Source organism: Thermobia domestica, chromosome 9 (assembly GCF_964235325.1).
Source record: "Thermobia domestica chromosome 9, izTheDome1.hap1.1, whole genome shotgun sequence".
Taxonomy (NCBI): Eukaryota; Metazoa; Arthropoda; class Insecta; order Zygentoma; family Lepismatidae; genus Thermobia; species Thermobia domestica.
Window position 1 is genome coordinate 34303397 of NC_137462.1, and position 23252 is coordinate 34326648.

Below are 23252 nucleotides of genomic sequence, written 5' to 3' on the forward strand. Positions count from 1 at the left end.
GGAATTCTGTTCTTTTTTGAATGATAACTGAAGCGATTATTTCGTCCAAGTTCATTACTAGGATCAATCCGTTAATATCTTAATGGATAACGGCGACTTTAATGGTGCCTATCTGTAGTCCATGTCCGTAGCTTAGTATATTTTGGAATTCTGTTTGTTTGCAATAGATACCTACATCGATTATCTGGACCAAATTCGTTAATGGTGTCAATCCGCTAACATATTAAGGGGTAACGGTGACTATCTATATCCCATACATTGAAATGTTTTGCGTGATCCTCTTTTCTGTCTTTATCAAAGATTATTTATTCTCGTCGTTACGGTGCGTCGCATGATACTTCGTAAATTACATATTGATCATATAGAAAGTAATGTCTTTTTCCTTGGCAATGACTTTTCGGTATTAATGGGAGCCTGGAACTGTTTTGAAGTATTTTCTTTCATCAATACAAAAATAACCTCAGAAATAAATAGATTGCAAGCCATTTATTTTCTTTCTTTCCAATTTGATTTGTTTCAATGGACTTAAATGTAACTTTCTACCATTTTTTTCAATGTGTGTACACTCATTTTCTTTCCTAAATAAATATAATTATTTTCTGTTTTCACATAATCTTTTATCTCGTAAACGATAAACCCCTTGTAAAGAAATGTATCTAATGTTATGAATTAGTTATGAGTGTGTCGATTTGTAAAATGTTTGGTTACTAGCAGTCATTATCATGTGGGTTATTTTTCTTTTTCTTTTATTTATACTGTTTAGTTTATGTGGAAGAAAGTGAATGTTCGTCTGTATTTGTGTTTCAAACTTCTATCGTCGATTTAAGGAAAAAATTTAAAACATTTACTTCGTTCGATTGTGAATGGTGGCTACGCAGGGAGATTTCACTATATATGTAGTATATTAATTATCTTAGAAGCACTCATATTTTAACCTCCACATCAGACAATACAACCTATTCTTTCTTTGCTGTCACAATGTGCTAATATTCGATTCTTTCTGTATAGCCTTCCGAAAACACGTAGTAACATGATTTCAGTGTGATGTTGGGGTTAAGGCCCCCTACAGAACCAAAGAGGGCTTTTGTGTAAAGGTACCCGTGAAGACAGTAAAAGTTATTTCACTACTTTTAAATTCACTGTAAGTAAATTACTGTGATTTCATCATCATTGAAACATGTACAAGAGTAAAAATAGATTTTAAATGAAAACCTAAACCAGTGTGAATAACGAATACAATGTTATACAAGGTGATTCAGAAGTCGGTATACCCATCATAATTTGAAGCAGGGGCGCGGTGGCTCAGTGGTAGAGCGTTCACCTCTGGTGCTTGGGGTCCCGGGTTCGATCCCAGCCTCCGCCAAGTGAACTTTGTGGTGGACAAACATCGTGCTCGTGGGTTTTCTCGGGGTTCTCCCGTTTCCTCCCACTTTCTTCATCCCACCATTTCACTCATCTTTCATCATCACCGTCTCCTTTAGCCTAACCGGCATAACCATGGGACGTAAAACTCAAAGATTTCATTTCATTTTCAATTTGAAGCGATTACTCAATATAGTAACATTACAATATATTATCTTCATAGTATGTCCTTTACCCTAGTTGAAGATAACTCAATCAGTGAGGGGAAGGAAGGAGGGTTTTATCTGCATAAAGTTCACGAGGTCCAAGATCAGTAACCATCTGACAAAGAGATACGGACACAATTCTTCGTTTGATTTAGATATTTCACGCGACGGAGAATTAACTGATTTGATTTCACCTTCTTTTCGGATGACGCTTAGTTAATTTGCACCAAGCGCCGAACGCGTATAACGCTTGATATTGGGTAACCGGCAACCCACACATCCTTTACGAGATTCCACTTCATTCTGACAAAATAGGAATCTGATGGCCATATTCAGGCGTCGACTTGTTACAATGATGGTTGAGGCGTATCAGTATATTGTGAAAGCAGAAAGGATAGTCATGGTTTCAACAGGACAGAGACACTTGTCATATTATAGCTTCAGCTAGAAGAGATTTTTTACAGCACAGAATAATCTCAAGGGAATTTGACCATTAAGGTTACACTTTTTTTTTTTTTTTTTTTTTTTTTTTAAATGAACAGGCCTACCATTGCAAACCAAGAAATGTAGAGCATTTAAAGAGAAACATTGTGTCATTTATTGCTGAGATCACTCTTGTCATGCGACGAAAGGTGTTTTCTAGCTTGTGTAAACCTATTTGCCTTTGTGACGGACGGACGTTTCTTCCACCATTTACTATGAACGTTTCTATCATGTAAGTATTCTTGTTTAGTTTGACTTGGTTGTTTAACATTTTTCTTTTTTCAGTACCGACATAAACTGGTTCTTACGTAGCTATATGAGACGTGAACTGACTCATGTGGCTATATGAGACAAACTGACTCTCATGTGGCTATGAGACATGAACTGACTCTCACGTGGCTATAAGAAACGTGAATTGAGTCTCATGTGGCTATGAGACGTGAATTGACACATGTTTATATGAGACGCGAAGTCTCATGTGGTTATATGAGACCTGAACTTGCTCTCACGTGGCTATATGGACATGAACTGACTCTCACATGGCTATATAAAACGTGAGCTAACAGTAGAAGGTAGTATTTGAACCACCGTAATGCGTTTAATTTTTTTAATGCTCAAACATTGGGAATCCAGCCCAAGACTACGTGTACCAGAGGTGCACGCGCTAGCTGCTAGACCAACGGAGAGGGCTATATAAATATTCTAATAATGTATTCCCTGAACATGATTTACTACACTGACTTTTGGATTACTCTGTATTTAATAAGTGGAGGAAATAACCGATTTTAAATCACACTAATTTGTTTCCAAGTGCAAATTCAATGATACACAAAGAGTGAAAACATGGACGATTGATAGGCAAATCGAACTCCCGTCCCCGGCTTACCGCTCTGATGGGTTTATCATTACGCTACCCAATTCATTCTCTGAACAGCCGTACATTCTATTAGAAGTGTTCTATTTTTAGAACTTTTCCGTCAATTACGATGCATTGTTTGATTTAGAAGTGCACTTTTGTCATCTCTGATCATATCATGTATTTCATGTGTAAATATCTATGTATTTCCTTATTCTATTTGTGCAATTGCTGTTTTGTGCAATGTGTTTTCGACTATGAACTACCTTGTCATTGAAAATTTCTATTTATTCAGTTAAAACATATGTCGTTAATAACTTTAAAAGAATTTTGTAGGGCGTTTCTGAAAAATAAATGAACTTTATAGTGCGTAACAGAAAATAAGAGAAGGTTGATTTCCTTGACAGATGTTATCTTTGATCAAGATTGAACATTGGTCCTGTGTGGGCGGTAAAATCAAATTGTTTTACATGAGTTTATCAAGAACACTTGTATTCAAGTGACTTGTGCCAGGCGCGGTGAAAATTTATATATTTTGTATTTGGATTTCAGCAGTCATTCAGAGAACTTGGATAAAGATGTCCCACCGTGATTATGTTATTTTGTAAAATGTGGCAGTGTTGGCTCTTATTCCACTTTAGTACCTTCACAGCTCGCTCTTCCAACGGAAATGATGCTGCAGAACTATAGTCAAGACTCATAGGCATAACAAATATTACAAAAATAGCAGTGAAAAAGACTTATCTTCAACAGGTTATGAGTCAACTTTGTATTACCTTATAACAATTAAACAACACTTATTAGGAACAGGAAATTAAGTGAAGAAGTTGACATCAGTATGTAGTGCTATAAACATTGTGATTTAAAAAAGAAAAGAAAAAGGTCACCATAAAACTATGCAGGTACGAGGTCATAGCTTAAGCAGTCTATTTTCTTTTTCCAGAGAACATGAAAAAATTGTTTACGATATACATAAAAAAGAAAAAATACTAAGAAATTTACTTAAAATCTACCAAAAATAAGTCTGAAAAGATAAAAAAGTGAAATATGGAAGGAAACACAAATATCGCACACGTTTTGGAAGCTTCGTATAGCTTTACTTCCAGTTTCAAAATGTACAATTTTTTAAAACAACTTTTTCTAAATTTTTAGTTGTGTGCCACATGATGACACTGGGCACATACTGTAATTTTTTTCACATACTACAAAATAAATAACATCAATCCTTACATTATTGTCTAATCCTTGACTCGAACTACATTAAGTGGTGTTGATACTTATGTACAAGAAGAAAAAATCACACACATTTATTTTTTTTTTTAAATTACTACACAAGGCGTTGCATTGTAGTGTCATCTTGTGGCGAGAGTTGAACACTACACAGAAAAGACAAAAATGGAATTCGCTACTATAAAAACGATCACAACACATGAGTGAGAGAGGGCAATCCATCGTCTTATTAATCAAGTCAAAAAGCCTTCAAAGCAATTCTCTCTGGATTTGCCTGGCCTTTTTTAATTTGTTGGAAGGGTTACAAACCAAATGCAAATTCCAATTTTATATTTCAAAAATGAGGAAATAATTTGACCATTTTGTTTGTCCTGTACCCTTCAAGCCAAGTGGTTCGTTTTTATTCTGATTAATTGCAGCAGTAAAATTGATATAGCTATTATCACAGAAATGCGAGATGTTATTTGCATACTTTATATTGTATGTATGTATTTGTTAATATAATTAGACTATGTTTAATACAATAGTTAGGGTAATTCCAATTCTAAATTACAATATTAACTTGGTAACCGTAAACATAAACTGTTTAACTAACTACTATATAGTTTGTGTAAGGTTCAGTATTATTAGTATCACCTTTTCTTTTCTTTTTCTTTTTTTTAAGTGTGCCTGCAAACCTTGTGAAATCATTGAGATTTATCTAATATTTTCATCCATTAAAGTTAGATTATTTTCTATTAACATTAGAAGTTTTGAAAACAATACCTAATATCTAATTAAATGAGGTTGTACAGAGTGGCCACATAGTCCCGTTATCCCGTGATAAATGCTAATGTAAGTTTTCCCGTTACTGAGCACGCAATGTGGCCTTTAGGTCCAAGGACAAACCACACTTTTATGAGAAGTTGGAACAGAATTCCCCGTATGTGATAATATGGGCAGGCGTAGAGAGCAGATTCGTGTTTGGGCCGTTCTTTTCCGATGGTATTGTGAATCACTAGCGATAACCAGGACATGTTACAGAAGTGTTTTGTTTCTCTCTTGGAGGTGCACGGAATCAAAGCGACATGTTGGTTTCAGCATGATGGGGCACCTGCCCATTATGCCCTCGCCGTACGCGAATATCTTACGGAAGTCTTTCCTGGGCGTTGGGTTGGTCGTGGTAGTCCAGACCTACCCGCACCACTTGCCTGGCCACCGCGAAGCTCAGACCTCACCACCTGTGATAATGCGCTATGTGTGTGGTTCATAAAGGACATCGTTGCACAAAACCGTTACGATGCCACTGCCGAACTGAAAGAAGCTGTGAAACAAGTTTTCACTCAAATTACACCTGCAATGCTCCGCAAAATTTCGCACCGAACGTGGCGACGTATTTTGTAATGAGAATGACGTTCAACAGATTGATCCCTTGGACACTTAATGCTTCCTATCTACATAAAACTTCTCGAAAGCATTGTTGTTCATGTCATTCTGTTCTGTCCGTGTAGTTATTTACAAATGTTTAGTGGTTTATGTTACTTATTTTCAAGGGTAACTAAACTTTGTGGCCACTTTATACATAAATAATATGATGAGAGATTACACCAAGAAAACGATCACTAAAAAGCCAGATCGCATTAACTTTTATGGGTGTAAACAAAATTGACTATTTTATGGCTATTGTATAAATAAATATGTATACATCTTGAGAATAATTTATACGTGTAATTTGTTTCTGTTTGTTTTAAAATTTTCAGGTTTCTTCCTGTTAAGAAAGAAATATTGAAGATTCTTTCCAATTTTAATTCATGTATTTAATGTTGTGAATATATAAATCTTAATTTTCGCTGACTTAAAAAACATTAACTATGAGAATAGAGTAAGACTTAACGTACTACTTTAATAGAAAATAGATCAAAGTATATCACTTTATTTTTTTGCTTTATTTACTCCTGAATTCTGTAACATGCTAATTGAGAACATAAAATTGTGACTTCAGATTCAGCTATGAAAAGTAATAAAGTGTAAAATCATTATTATAAACATAATATTCTTCAGAAATTAAGCTTTCAAAATAAGCGTAGAAAAAAAACTACAATATGGAGATTCTCAAATAAATATACTATATCGCAAAATTTCTTATTATGTAATACTCAGTGACTTCCTGTTTTGCGATATCCTATAATTCATTGCAAAGAGATGGCGTTTCCGGCTAGGATTTTAGAATTCTCTTGATAGAAATATGTGAACAAATTTTTGATTGAAGTTTGTTCTTCATCCATGCTTTAAATATTCATATAATACCTTAGATTCTTCAGTATAACTTTTCAGAATAATATTTTTCTAAAAGAATAACATAATCCTTTTGAAAGTATAGTAATATGGGATTCGTGAAGTTAAATTTCTTTTGGTATTTATAATAAGAAATACTTTGTATTAACATAATATTCTTGTAACATCACAGCAAGCAGTTTATTGTTGCACGTTACAATGTAAGGAAACAGAACATACATTAGAATTATATACGTTACAATTTCGTGATTGTTATATGTGCGGTCAACATGAATGCCGTCCTTTTTCTTTAATATATTCATGTTAGAAATTCACATTTATACACTTTGTCTTGCTAATACAAGTATTGGCACCTTATATCTAAGAGGAAGATATAGATATTGAACATCATATTTAGATGTATATCACCTTAAATTATTTATTGCTGATGGAACGTCTGATCATTTTTTTGTTTCGGATAAGTTAATAATTAAATGCAAAACAAATGTTATTTTCTTACATTTTTGTTCTTGATTCAAATATACATTTCATTATATGTAAAAGGGAACAAACCAAGTACTTAACATAAATGATATCGCAGAATGAGTCAAAAAAATTTCTTTCTTTTTAGTTACGGTAAACATTGTTCTTGTTACTTTAGTTATGACTCAATTTTCTAGAGTTTATCATAATCATAAATCCACTTTAGCCTAATTTCTAATCGAGTAAACCGCTTAACACTAAATGTTTATTTAATATATATATGTGATAATGTTTGTTTACTATATTTTTGTTGTGACTGTGGATATGCTCGTACACACAGTAATAATGAAAAAAAAAATGCATATATATATTTGTTCCGAAAGTTTTGATGTGTTGACATCGAGGTCCGTACTCAGAGAGAACATTGAAATGAGATTAATTATCATATTGAAACTCTCATATGATTGACTAAAATGACATTTTAAGTTTCTACGGAAAGCGTTCTTGGTTTCTTTCTTTATTTTTTTGGGGGGGGGGGCGGAGTGGTCGGGTTTACTTGAATTTACGTCCCTCTTCAGCACCGAAACTACACGAAACGGGATGTAATATTTTTAAAAGTAAAATTCGAATTAACTTTGGTTTATATCCAAGGTAAGTACGCCTCCCGCCCCACAGCAATTACACCCGGGACCATACTTGGTTCCGGCTGAGTATAACCTTTCTCTTCTGAGTACGGCCTCCATAAATTTAATTATATAGGTTATTTTTGTTCTGATTATACCCTTATACCCAATTTTGTCCTGTTAACTTTTTTTTTCCATCGTACATCAAATTAAAGATGGTGATTTAACTGTTTGTAAAGTGCAATGACAGGTACCGACGGAAATTTAGCACCCATTTTTGTTCTTAAACACGAAGAAAATGGGCCAAATTGTTAAACATTCGAAATGAGTGTTAAGGGATAGTTGCAAAGACAAACCCGAATTCGTTGTCATTTCAAAACATACCAGTTTTAACAGGCACCAAGAATTCTAAATTACACCAATAATAATAATAAAGAAGACCACAAGTAACTCTTTCCACTCTATAACAAAATGAAAATATCAAATGTGTCTGAATTATTACTCCTGGAAAATTGTGTTTTCACATTGGTTATGTGTTAAAATAATGGGCTACTTTTATCACAGCTCATAATAACAAGTGCATATTGACATAATTTCGTTGGATAAACATGAAAATCATGTTTACTTTATACTTATTATTTGGTGTATTGGTATTTCTTTTTCCTTGGCACATATATTCATTAAAAAATTTAGATTTTAATGTATAATAAAAACAGAAATTGACACATTTAATATTTTATATCATGTAACAGCAAATTATATTTAAATAAAGATTTTCTCTTTAAATATATTGAGAATTTTATTATAGTTTTAATGACTCATAAGTTTTAAATATTTTTTTTCATTGTTATAATTTGTTCCTATTTAAAATTGTAATAATCTATAATGAAACGCAAATAACTGAAGTTGCAATAATTAAATTTTTCATTGCTTTAAAATTTCAAGTGTAAGCTGCTTTCAATTTCCTCTGTTCAGTTGCCTAATTCTGATATTTTATTTTAGTAATTTTATAACATCTGTTTAAAGTGAACAAATCAATATGCTACCAACAAAATAGGAAATTTCAGGATTGAACATTTCTTCAGAACCTTTATTTCCATTTTTACCTAAAACTTAATTTACTCTGTCCTAACAATTAATTAGATTAATTGGAAAATTATTTAATGATTTCTGTGTAGATGATCTTAGGTTAGGGTAGATTAAGTTGATCAGCTAATCTTCTTAGGTAACCAACATTTCTTCGAAATCCCTAATTTTATTTTACGTAAAAAAAAAAAAAAAAAAAAAAACCTAGGTAATCTACCGTATCTTATCCTTACTTAATACAACCTTAATTGAAGTTTTTGAGTATATAGAGATGTTAATTTATATTTAGTTGTGTTAACATTAACTGAATTTTCCTATTTTTACGGTAACAAATATATTACAAAAAACTCTGACTCAGTATATTGATGGTTATATTATTTTTCTGATTATATTCTAGTATAGTTGTTCTAAACCTTTTTTTGACTGGGAACTCAATTTACTGGTTGCGCACGTCATCGCGAACGGTTGTTTGATTTTTTATTTATTTATTTATTTATTAATAATAATTCAGATTAGAGTGCTGTAAGCGTATAAGTTTCTATAAAGAAGTGACTGAGCATTGCTGCCGCTGAAAGCGTTGATTGGTATGGTCAGTCTCAAAAATTAATTTTAACTAATTATATTCTTCATGATTTCTACATTCTAAAATTTCGCGACACACCCTATGTGATTGCGCGATACATTGGTTGGGAGCCATTATTCCAGTATATATATATATATATATATATATATATATATATATATATATATATATATATTGACTTTTGGATATATTGATTGGATATAATATTGATTGTTTTTTAAAAAAATTCTTAATATGTTTTTAATAAGAGTCAAATTGTGTCAAGGCAATTAAAACCGCTCATTTATTTTTAATGCTTCCTCTGTTTTTTTCTCATTAAAGTTAGAGAAAGTCTATGTAACGCCTTTTCCTTTATACAGGGTGTCCATATTCTGGAAAGTCAGGGAAGTAAAAATGTATCAGGGAAATGGCAGATTAGTCAGGGAAAGTCAGGGAAAAAACTATTTAGGTCCTTTGTTCGGTTATTAAATTTATGAAATAGTAAGTGTAATATCGGCCTAATGCATATGTTTTTAAATTTACATCTTTTGGGTTAAAGAAAATTGTAAAAAGAAAGAAACAGAAGCGGAGAGAGCACAAGGCCAGTTATGAGGAAGGTGGAGGCTGGGATTTCTTTTTCTTTTTTTAAAAAAAAATATTCAATAGTCAGGGAAATCTGGAACTTTAGTCGTGGAAAATCAGGAAAAGTCAGGGATTTTTCTTCGCCAAATTTTATGGACACCCTGTTTATAGACAAGAAAAATTATAATGTAAAAAACAGATAATTACTCGTCAGTAAAAAAAAAAAAAAAAAAATATTTACTCTCTCTATACCATACATTCTCGTTTGACTATATGTCTGTATTCCGCGATTACATTGGAATATATAATTCCTCAAATTTATAGAAATGTTGGTTTACAAGTCGTAATTAAATCCGTCCTAGCTCTTTCAATTAACCATTAGAATGAATACGGTGTATAACGTTTAATAGAACCAGACACAGTAAAATTTTTGGGACCACCAATTAATAGGACTATCGGGATAATACAGCCAGACATAGTAGATTTTTTATACAAACACTGGCTAATAGAACTAGCTGTATAATAGAGTCAGACATAGTAAAATTTTGTAAAACCATTGGTTAATAGAACCAGACGTAGTAAAATTTTATGGGTCCATCGATTTAATAGTACCAAATATAGGGAAATTTCTTGGGACCGCCAGTTAATAGGACCAGTCGGATAATAGAATCGGACTCAGCAAACTTTTATAGGACCATCGGTTAATAGGACCCAGATGTAGTAGTTTTGTGGGACCATTGGTTAATAGGACTAACCAGATAATAAAACCAGCTGCTTCCTAGGACCAATCTCCCTGGGTCGAGCATAGTCCTATAAAAAGGAATGGACTTCTCGTAATATTTCATAAGTTCACACACGTAAACATAGTTATGTAACTCAACTTTTTGATAGATTTTCCACGAGTGGATAAGATATTTAGTCAAATTCGTATTGTTGGTTACCGTTAGTAGAATTTAAACTTTATTGATAATTATTCACTGTTGCGTTTGTTTCTACATCAATAATATCTCAGAATCTGTTACGTTGAAATCACCGTTGTTTCGTGCATTGTTTATTGTTTTCCTATAAAAAAGATTATAACAAATTTGGTTTGGTAAGAAAATTCCTTTTTTCTTAGTGATTTAAGCAACATACATTAGAACAGTATTTTTCATTAAAGAAAATAATTCATGTAAAGTAAGTTTTTAATAATCTACTCAACATATAGTCTACAGTTCAATAACAATATTACACTTACTTTTAATGATTTAATTTTAGTGTGTTTTGTTTCGTTCTTTATTATTAATGTGCAAATTAGTTTCTTTTCATTCACTTTGATAAAGCAAATGATGAATACATTGGTCATGCGGACCAATAAAGAGACCTAAGTTCGTATATTCTTTATTTAGTGATTGCTCATTATATTCCAATGTTTAACATTATAATGTCATTATCTTGTTTTATTTAATATGAAGAAATACTATTTTGTCAATATCGAGTCTTCTGAATTTTTGTGTGAAACTTCTTGCGTTAAAAAAAATAGGATTTACAGACATGAGGTTTCATGAGTGTATGTACTTTGTCATTTAGTCGACTGTTAAAAGTTAGACGTAGTATGCTACCAACATTTGTTGATGACGAATTTTAAGTCATATTTCAAATGATACTTTAACGGTTTGTCGTATTATAAAGGGATATACAAAAAGCGCGTTGGTTTTGAATCGTCTGGCAACTTCTTGTTTTTCGGTTGCTAACATTCTTTTGTATTGCTGTTCTACCCACAAACATTCCGATTGTCGCCTTATTCTGAATTTCTCGCATTTCATCAGTCTGTGTCTTGCCATGGAGCAATTTACTGTAGCGCAACGTGCACCTATTGTAATTTTTTTTTTTTTTATCAGAACGGAGAAAGTTATGCAGCAACTATCAGGTGACTTCGCACGGTTCTAGAGCGAAATGATGCACCTATGAATCAACAGTTCGCAGACTTATGAAAAAGTTATTGAAATGGGTTCAATAAACCCCGTTCCATCCGTGAATTAAAGGAAGAAATTCGATGAGTTGTCGGCGAAATTCAAGTGGAAACTTGTCAGGCAGTCTCAGCGAATTTCACGAACAGAGCTATTGCATGCCAGCGCAGTAGGGGAAATCATATGCCTGACGTCATTCACCGTACCCGAAATCGGAATATATATATATGATGAACATGCTTATGAATATTGTTAGTCTGTTTTGATGTAACATAAATTGATGTAACAAAACCAGCGCCCTTTTTAAATAACACTATATAATGATGTTTAACCTTGTATGCACAACATATTTTTCTTGGAAATCATACCATAGAATATGTTTATAAGAATCCTTGTTTGGAGCGTGGTTTTCTAAACAACACAGCCATCTCCGTAGCATCGGTGGGACGTTAAAGTAAAAACAAAACAAAACACGATGTTTTTTTCGAATATAGTGACAACCAGAAAGGTTTAAGCTAATTATGGTCATTTTAATATTGCTGTTTTTATAAGGATTGAATACGTACAAAGTTTAAGTAAAAATATCTTTGAAAATTGTTTTCGTGTTCGAATTTTCGTGCGTAAGACGTTATGAAGAATTTAAGAATGGGACACTAGTATACGTTATGTTACAAAATTTAAATGATCTTAAATAGTTTGTTGTAAGTACTATATTTTAATATTTCTATCACAGGTTCATATCTTTAGATCATATTATGAACGCAATCATGTACTTTAATAATTATCTTATTAGAATTATCGTTATATTTTAAAGATTTATTTTAATTTCTTCTCATTTTTTTTAGCAATAATTGCCTTTCACGTCTTTGCTCCGCACATTATTTATTTTTGTTTTTCTTACGTACATTTTATGAGAATGCTATGTTACTGTTATGTTCCTATGAAATCGTCATTCATTTTGTCATTACTCAAAGAAGTGGAAAGAGTTAGCCCATAAAACATACGTATATAATACAACCATAAGAGAACCGACTACCTGTGACACTGAAACACTTAGTAATAACACTATTTTTTTTTACAAATTCTTAATTGGTGTGTTCTATAGATACAAGTGTATATATGTATGTATTTATACAAAAAGAACAACGTAACAATATGTGACTACCAAAAATTGTTCACTTAACATGGCAAAAAGCAAATTTTACAAATGGAACTATATCTAAATACTAAGTGACTAATCAACTAACTTACAACATACGTATGTATAAAAATTATTTGTGCTTGGTAAAGGACACATTAAGTTGATTATCTAAATTATGTTCATAGTTTTACAGATAAGTATATAGCAAATCGAAAACTGATATGTTATTAATTAGATTTTGTTTCCGGCGTATGTATGTGTGTGTGTGTGTGTGTGTGTGTGTGTAAATTCGTTAGCTTCTTTTGTTAGTTTATTTTAGAGAGCAGCAATGGCTAAATGTTTATACAGGGTGTTTCAAAACAACACCGACAACGTTTGGGAGGTGATTCCTGACACCAAGATAAGACAAAAAGAATAGACCAACCTGGGTGCACAAATGCATCCTTTCGGAGTTAAAGGATGCCGAAAACATGAAAAAAAAAAATGAACTTTAATGGTCCATAGCTTCAAAACTATGGGACCTACTGTAGTCGGATCAAGACTTCACTTAGGAACTAGTATGTGCCCTATTCAAATATCTATGTTTCAGAATCCTGCTGTACTTCCGCAATATTTTTAGAGGTATTTGGTATGTACTTCAATACCCATAGCCAAACTCTATAAAAATTATTGTGTGAGTACCTTAGGAGTCTGAAACATGTATTTTTGGATAGCGCACATATTATTTCCTAAGTGAAGTCTTGACCCAACTACGGTAAGTTCCATAGTTTTGGAGCTATGAACCTTAAAAGTTCATTTTTTGTATGTTTTCGCCAACCTATAACTCCGAAAGGAAGCGTTTGTGCATCCAGGTTGGTCTATACTTTTTGTCTTATCTTGGTGTCAGGAATCTTCTCCCAAACGTTCTCAGTGTTGTTTTGAAACACCCTGTATACGCTTAAATAGATTTTTGATCAATTAGATATTTTAATTAATAAATGCTTGATAAAATCTTTATCCTTAAACATTTACTAAAACAGACTATAACAGAAGTAACAATATTAATAATTTACCTGTTACAAAAATTAAAGAACTTTCTCTAAAATAACATTAGTTCAGAATTAAAGTTATCCAGAAGAGATATATAGTGTTCTCTCTTTGTCGTTACACGTGATACTTTAACTTTACTTAATATTTATTTTTCTTCCATATTCAGTCCATGGCCACCACGGAACAACAGAGGATAGAATTTAGTTTTTTCCTCACTTAGTTTGTCTTTACTGAAATCACTTTAATTGTAACTCTACCCTATTTTTATAATGATTCATTTCTAAAGTTAGTTCTGGAAATACTGTATAAATTCCTGTGTGTATTACAGGATATATCACAGTGATGTGGAAATTTTGTTTAGGGATACAAAAATTTCGTTTGCAGTTTAGCATTCCTTTTCAGCAACAGCGATGTATATATGAGATATGGTTTTATAGCTTAATGTAGAATCTGAACAATGTGAGATCCCACCAGGAATTAAACCCAGGTCTCCTGCACCAGAGGCAAATCAGTCAGAGAAAGGTGGTAATAGTTTCTTTGCCATCATATTTTAAATAACTATAATCTCTAAATTAAGTTGTGCCATTATAAGAGTACAGATTAAGATTTTTTTGTAGAAATTAATTTAAAATTCTTAGTTACAATGGTTTTAAATATGACTGTACAAAGGTTATCTTACAAAAACAACTCTAATGTGTTTGAATAGAGTTTCACTATGTGTTTTTCTGAATTTTTATATTTATTCCTGAATTACATTATATCCTGAATATATCTTCTAACACCCAAATGATTCATTTTTACTTTGTTATGTAGGTTCTTTATTTGTTCACGTTTTAATTATGGGGCATACGCCGAAGACACGTCACGAATCGGGTCAAAATATTAATATTTTCAGTTGTTCATTTTTTGCTCGTTGGAACTCGTATAAAGGCTATTCAATATATATATATATATAGTTATGCCCTTTCGGCTAAAGTAGACGAATAGTTAATGAAAGTGGGTAATTGAGAAATTAATTTTTTTGTGCTCTCCCACCAGGAATTGAACTTAAGATCACGTAAACCAAAGGCGCACGCGATAGCCACTAGACCATCGGGAAGTCTAGTTGAACTTCATGCATTTGATATGATCCAAAATCGGATAAAATACAAAGCATTTCTAGAGAAGCGTAGAGTTAGTGAAGAAAAAAAAGGTCAATTCCTAGTTCTCCGAAACATATTTTGATTCATATTTTAGTAAACTAACTTTCTTGTTTTTGATATTCAGTAGCTTGTGTCTGTTAAGGAAGATAAAATTATTAATTTTCTTGTATGGAAATAATTGGTTAAAGTGTGTGTTATAAACTTATAAATGGAATAAATAAGCGTGAGTACAAAATATAAATTTTGTAATGTAAATAATAATAACACAATACTTAATTTGTTTAAATTAGTATTTAATATATTAATAAAAATACTAGCAAGAATGCTCAAGATATATATCTTGTTTAGTTAATTTTATACTGATGATAATATAGATGTATATTAATATTAGTCTTTCAATAAAAGAAAATATTTCTTAATCGTAATCTATCATCCTTTTATAAAAGAACAACAAGAGAAATTATGATAAAGGAAGACTTGTTCTACTGTAGTTCAAATAATACATTTTTTTATTAAATAAATAGAATTTTAAATGTAAATAAATATTTCTAAGGAACATTACTATGTGCGTGTTTGATGTATGTGGAAGAGAAGACAAACGTTTGGAAAAGATGTATTAAAAGTGGTAATACGAGGAGCAGTCAGAAAGTTCCCGGAATTTCGTTGTAACCACAATATAGGCACATATTCACTTAATCGCTTTCAAAATAGGCTCCTTGAGAACACAAACACTGTTCCGCCGCTCCTGCCATTGCTGGAAACAACGTTGAAAGTCATGTTTTGGTATGTTCCGAAGTTCAGTCGTCGCGTTGGTCTTGATGTCTTCTACGGTGGCAAAATGGTTATCTTTGAGGCCCTTTTTGATCTTGAGGAAGAGATAGAAATCCGCTGGTGCTAAATCAGGTGAGTATGAATGCTGGTAGAGGAGGGGAATGTTCGATTCTGCGAAGCTCTTTTGCCACCATAGAAGACATCCAAACCAACGCGACGGCGAACTTTGGAACATACCAAAACAGGACTTTCAACTTTATTTCCACCAATGGCAGGATCGGTGAAACAAGTGTATGTGTTTTCAAAGAGCCTATTTTGAAGGCGATTAAGTGAATGTGTACCTATATTGTGGTAATAAATAGTTCCCAAGAATCCTATTTTGAAGGCGATTAAGTGAATGTGTACCTATATTGTGGTAATAAATAGTTCCCAAGAATCCTATTTTGAAGGCGATTAAGTGAATGTGTACCTATATTGTGGTAATACCGTAAATAGTTCTCAAAAATCCTATTTTGAAAGCGATTAAGTGAATGTGTACCTATATTGTGGTCATAAATAGTTATAATTTCGACTGCTCCTCGTATATATAAACTCCTCTATTCAGGTGCAGTTATCATTTAACAATCATTGTCGCGTAAAACGTTTGAAGATGTATACATTAGTTACATTACAATAATACGGAATGGCTGGTTTCCAAAACCCTTTCGTGTTCAAAAGCTAGGAACTATGTATTCTTATTAAAAACGTAATATATTAATGATTCACTAAGACTGGATTATATAACTACCAATTTTATTCAACTTAATGTGTCCTCATTCTGATTATCTCGTTTTGAGTGCCTATTTAATAATCATTTCATGGTTTGTTTAAAATTCTATTAGCAATAGTAAACGGAAGGAAATGATAACTTCTTTTTATTCATTGTTTCACAGCCAGAGACACACACACGTTGCAATCTGTAGGTAAACCAATTCCATTGTGCTTCATAAAAGGAAGGGGGTTACAAAAGTAGAACGTATTTAGTAGAAATAATCAAAGTATATAACTAGGAGATAGATGAAACAATATCTCAAGTATACTAACAATACTACGTAAAACATATGTATATATTAGGCCTACATCTCACAGGAAGTTGATTGTGCTCCCTTTGTTAATAACTTTTAACAATACAAAAGTTGTCTTACCATCTCAATTTTTTTAAAATTTCCTTTGTTTTTATTTTTTTGTCTTGCCTTAATTTCATCTCACATGGTACGTCTAAAATTCTACAATTCTACACATGAAAATAGTATTGATGTCTTCTTTATCATTTTGAATTATAAAGCTGTTTTTTTTCTTATTAATAGTTTGGAAACACATAGAAACATATTACATTTAATGAGTTTAAAAAGTGAGAACTTGCAGCACAGCGTTACACTTAACAAATTGATCTTATTAAATTTTTTATTAATATGAAAACAAATTAATTTTACGTAATTAAAATTGCCCCTAAAATTTTAAGATGAAAATTGATAAGCTAAAAGAAATGGAAAAAATTTTGGTAATACACAAACGGATAAATACTCTCAAAATTTACCCATCTTCTACATTAGATATATATTATATATATTTATCAATTAAAGCATTAGAAAAGAGTGAAAAGTCTTCAACCTATGTAACACTTTGCATTTAAAAATATTATATACATTTTCTACAAACTTTTTTTTTCTCTCATTAACAATAAATTGTATTATTTAACCTATAAAAGCTTGTTTCTTCATTTTTAACCAGTTTTATTTTTTAACAAATATTTCTTAATCATTTTAAACATACTAACAGTATTTTACAGTTGTTAACAAACCAATCACAAAAACCAACATTGTATAACTATCGTTATATCACATACCTAATAAACATTGCTTTTTCTGGTTATTGCTATGCAAAGATGGTAAAACAAAAAAAAAGTTTTTTTTTTTTTACTGTTATTACAAATAAGTTATGTTCAAACACTTTCTTAACATGTAAAACTCATATTTAATTCTTTTTATAGAAATACAATTTCAACATACAACGCTTTGGCTTAAGAAATAAAAACTCTTGCAAAAATTGAAATGAGATAAAACCTTGGTTAACATTGTTACACATTATTGGTATTAAGATTATAATAGTATTAGGGAAGCTGCACTTTTCTTTTAAATTTGAGATCACATGTCACAATGAAGAATAGAATTTCGTATGCAAGACAAAGCTGTAATACACACATATATATATGTATTTATATATATTATATATTGTGTATTATATATAATATGTATTTCACATTTACTATGATTACATGGGGATTATAATACTGTCTCTTTTTTGCATGCTTGCCTCTAAAACGCAAGCAATAGAACACTTCTGGATTTGCATCAGCAGTAATGATATGATGGACATGACAAGAAAAGTGGAAATATGTTTATATGTATATATATACTTTTAGATATATATATATCTTATCTTTCTTACTGGAACCCTTATACTTTTTCATATCTTCTGCATGTATTTTAATATATTTATTTATAGATACATGTATGTATATATATATTAATCTTGTCGTCATCTTCTTTATTGTGAATTTCATCCATCACTCACTCCCTCCCAAACACACACGCAAATATCACTGTTTTTCTTTTAAATTATACAATATATTGTTCTCAATATTATTATTTGCTCACACGAAAAACACTATATAATAGAGGCATTAAAAGGGGGATAATATATGTATTGTTACATGAACATGTCAATCTAATCATCTTCCCTGCCACTTTGACTCTTGCTGTTCATTTTATTCTATATTTACTTTTATCATTCCTAAAAATCTTCCGTTTTATTTCTTTTCTACACTTTCTGTATTTGTTTCCCTTATTTTTTTTGTTTCGTGGCAAGGGGGTCAGGACAAGAACACACAAACAGCAGTTTCCGTCTCCTACGAAGCTGTCACGAAGTCACACAACTCAGCAATATAAGAACACAGAAACAAATCTTCTACTTGCATGCAGAGACATCTAGGAAGTCTTTTGAACAAAGTAGTATTTCTTGTGAAGACAGGAATGTCTGGAACACGCTCTTCCTTCTCCAGTACATGACCAACATTGGCCTAAAATTTGAAAAAGAAAGAAAAAAAGAGAGAAATAATATGTAAGGATGATTGATATACAGTATATATTTTTCAAGTTTCAAATCCATTTGTGGTTTCTTGAAATACTTACTTGATAGTTATTCATGGTGTTACTCGACATATTCAGTTAAGTTTCAAATTGATTGTTTGCTTCACAGTGAATATTTATTTTGCACTGTGGTATGAGAAATTCACTTTCAGACGTAGAAAAGCTGTATTGCTACGCAACGCCTATTGTATGCAGAACAGAATTTATATTACACTTTCATTAATCACAAAATTGCGAAACTTACTTATGTGCACGATACACTAAAAGTACCTACAGAAAGAAATGTTGTTCTGTTCATTTTCTTTTACGTAAAAAGAATGACTTCTATTTATAGTCCCTTATTGTCAAAATTGAATGCGTTTTGTTCTCCGAACCTTTAACATTGTTCATTGCTGATTGACACGTTGTGTACTCAGAGTTTACTCAAACAAATACTGTCATATAAATGTATTTTTTAAAAAAATCGTATTTTTTCGTCCCATTCACCTCCGAAACAAAGAAAAAATAGAATGCATTCCTTACTTTTTTAATCTTAAAAATGAATGAATTTCAGAGAATACGGTGTTTCTCCTTAGATTGAGGAATTTATGGAAATTAAGGAGAGACGTAATTATCATAGCATTTTAGGGATATCTGATTTAATTCCAGAATCTTATTTTCTATTTCTATTTATTTATTTTGTTTTTAACATTTAACAAATGCAATGAACTAGATTTGTGTCGAATCATCTATTCTATACTTATAATAGTGAAACTAGACTGATTAAAGTTGAATGTACTTCATGATCACAATTATTCGATATTACTGGTAGCCCATTCTCGGCTTAGGTAAGATCATTGTATAAACTTTTTTTGTTTTTTCTCTTGCGGTTTGTGTACCGATCAGTCTGATATTTCCATCAATTTAATTGTTTAAGAGACTAGTGTGTTCTCCCAGGGACATTTTTTTCTTTATTTAGCTAATTCATTTAGACTACTTGGTATGAGTAGGGGACAGGGTGGCTCAGTGATAGAGCGCTTACTTCTGATATAGGGCATCTCGAGTTCGGTTTCCGGTTCAAGTTAATTTGTGGCGGACAATATCACGTCCGTGAGTTTTCTTATGGTACTTTTGTTTCGTCCCACTCTCTCATTACACCAATTTTTCCATCATCATTCACTTGCTTTCGCTTTCATCATCCGCCTCCTTTAGCCAAAAAGCATAATGGTGGGACCTTAAACTGAAACTTTTTTTTTTCATTTCATATTTGATCTTTCATATATGAGTAATCCTTCCAGTGTAAACTGCCATCAACCTAGCACTATTTCATATCTGTACATAAAAGTGGTGATTACAGAGGAGAAGCATGAAGCATGATTTTATAGGCTGAAAGGAGAGTAATTACAAGAATATGTATGGAGTATACCTTTGTGATAGACCAAAAAAAAAATGTGTGTTCGTTAAAAGTCATTGTGAATAGAAAGTGCGATTCTTTGTAAAAGATTGGACACTGAATCAATTAAAATGTAAATTACGATACTTCGTTGTATATAATTATCACACTCACTGTAGTGTTGTTGGGAAACGTCACTGAATGAAAGACAAACACAAAGGAATATATATTATTATATATTATTTGGTATATTAATAGTTATTGCAAATTAAGTTAGAACTATGTTTCGTTCATTAAAAATACATAAACATAGTATGAAGTCAGCATTAAAATTTTGAAGGTCATAGAGAGACTAAAAACATACAAACTACCATGAAGTAATAAGAGTTTTGAGTACGTGATCTGACTGAAAAATACTTTATTATGCTATAACATAACAACATTATGATTACTTCTCAGTTATAAAGATCATCTAAGAAAACCTTACATTTTATTTTGTACGACTTTCTACACTGAAGCTATGTTCTTCAAACTTTCATTTTACGTTCAGTATTTTCTAGCTTTGGAAGAAAATTAAAATGTGGCACTGGTTTTATTTATATAAAGACTTTGAAAAGCTATTGATTCTGGGAAACGTATCTGTTCATATTTCTAAACAACTCTAGTTAACGTTTTCCAGAAGAAATACAGATATACTAATAACTGTAATAATAAATGTTTCGAAATTTAATTTTATTTATTTCAGTTTCCTACAGGTAGTAAGTGGCTTGTGACAACGCAACTTTTCCACGATTGCAATTTCTCTCAATAAAATACAAGATAGAATTCTGTTTTATTATAGGATATGAAAGAAACTGAATACGTCTCTAAACACCATGTACATATATATATATATATAATAAATGAAAGACAGAAAAACCTGTAAGGTAGTAAATAATACGCATTCCATGTTAATGCAGAAAATGCGTCAACAAGCCATGCACAAAGCATCACAGGAAATGCTTAGAGAAGAAAGACAATGTGTTTCTAGTTTATATGTTAATTAAAATATTCTAATTTATGTGTTATTTCGTAACTTTAGGTACTATCTCACTCTACTCGCTTTGCTACTACTGCTTAAAATTTAACTATTGTAAATAAATAATCTAAATACATACTGTATATCTAATCCTATTTTCCTAAATTTTCCTAAATTGTATCTTAATACAACGCTCGAAGTGAAGACAAAGATTTTTTTTAAATTTAACAATTTAACTATTGTACATCTTTCAAAAAATAATACACATGATAGAACTGAAGAACATGGATATTATATTACTCGGAATTCTTATAATGCACGTTGGAAGATAAACTAGAATGTTTTAACTATATATATATATATATATTACTGCGAGATTAGAATAGACAGAAAATATTTCTTTTTAATTTACGAACAGAAGGCATTGTGTGCACGTAGCAATTATTAATAGAAATAATTAACACAAGCCAAACATTACTTAATTTACGAATGTAGTGAACGACAGAAAATACCAGAAACACCAAATTTATTACAATTGAAAATAAAGTGTGAAATTTTATCTACAAAAATGAAGAATACAAAATGTAAGCTTTTGAGAGAAATATAAGCAATAGTAACTATACGAAGTAGTGTATCAAATAGAAATTTTATTGTAAGTAAAAATTTACTTGGTTAGTGGAATAAGTTGTATCTATCTATAAGAATAAGTTGTAATATATATATATATATATATATATATATATATATATATAAGAATTAGTGAAATAAGTTGTAATATACATATAAAGAAAACTGAAAGCCTTATCAGGTCTTTAGTACGTTATTAAAGCAGTAATAAAAAAATACATGCAAAATATTACTATACCGGAAACGAAGCATCTGGGTAAAAGTCTGAGAAATGGAAAATATAATTATGATTGATACAGGAGGAAGGAATTATCGTATAATATTTCATATATCAAATGTGATAAAACAAATAGGAAAGATTATAATAGAATCTAAATAAGATTTATTTATGAGGTTGATTTTGATAACATTTTGTTTGTTCCAATATTAAGAACAGTTCATCAGTTCGTCCATGTCATTTCACATTTTAATGTATTACAAAAATAGGCAAATAATCTTACAATGTTCCTGGGCAATTTCCTAGTACTTATAGTATCCTCATTAGTGAAATATAATATATATTTTCCGTCGTCGAGAAATAACTTTTTATAGACCGGGAAGAAAGAAACAATACTGCTGCGAAGTTAGAAAAACGGTATTTCTTCGTCATCTATGTGCTTTTATAAATTTAGAAATCCTTTTATTTCCAACTGAAACCTTAAAAAAGTTTAGCAGAAACAAATGGCTCAGGTATTGGTAGTTTTGTCATAATCTCTGAAGCATAGTGTCACATAAAAGTGAGTATAAAGGGCGGTAAACGCCATACTTCTTAAAATGCAAATCGCCAAAGACTTGACAAGAATTGAGGAATGAGGTATCAACAGTTTCGTCTTAATCTCACAAGTGATACTGAGAATATGACGTCACGTAAAATTCATCATGGTGATGCTTAACTCTTAAAACATGTAGCTGGTTCTTCATACCAGTCTTTGTTGTTCCCATACGCATTTCGAAATCTGTACATATATCATAATATGTTATGTTAGAATGTTTGTTAGTCTATTGTATATGCAATAGATTGTAGAACCCAATTGTAGTGTTCATAACATATACAGTGTCTTTACCATGCATAAATATTTCTATATAGTGTTGTTATGTATATCCGTTCTAAGTTTTCTTATGCTGTTAACATTGACATCCTATTCTGTCCTGGCTTTCATTAATGATGGCACGGCATAATCATGCATCTTCTTTAGTTTACGGGGCATATCCATGGAACGTCGAATATTTCATTTTGGCTTTCATTAACT

At 31.3% G+C, this 23252-nt stretch overlaps 1 protein-coding gene across 2 annotated transcripts in view; it reads right to left on the reverse strand.

Moving 5' to 3' along the window:
* Window positions 1-4780: 4780 nt before the first annotated feature.
* The window catches only part of LOC145694546 (syntaxin-1A-like), a 145565-nt gene continuing 127093 nt past the window's right edge, over window positions 4781-23252 (reverse strand). The window contains exon 9 of one of the 2 annotated variants that reach the window (XM_081770863.1): window positions 4781-18876. In XM_081770863.1, the coding sequence (XP_081626989.1) occupies window positions 18706-18876 (171 nt within the window). In that variant the 3' untranslated portion in view covers window positions 4781-18705. The remainder of the gene's footprint in view (window positions 18877-23252) is intronic. The other variant, XM_081770864.1, reaches the window with a different exon arrangement.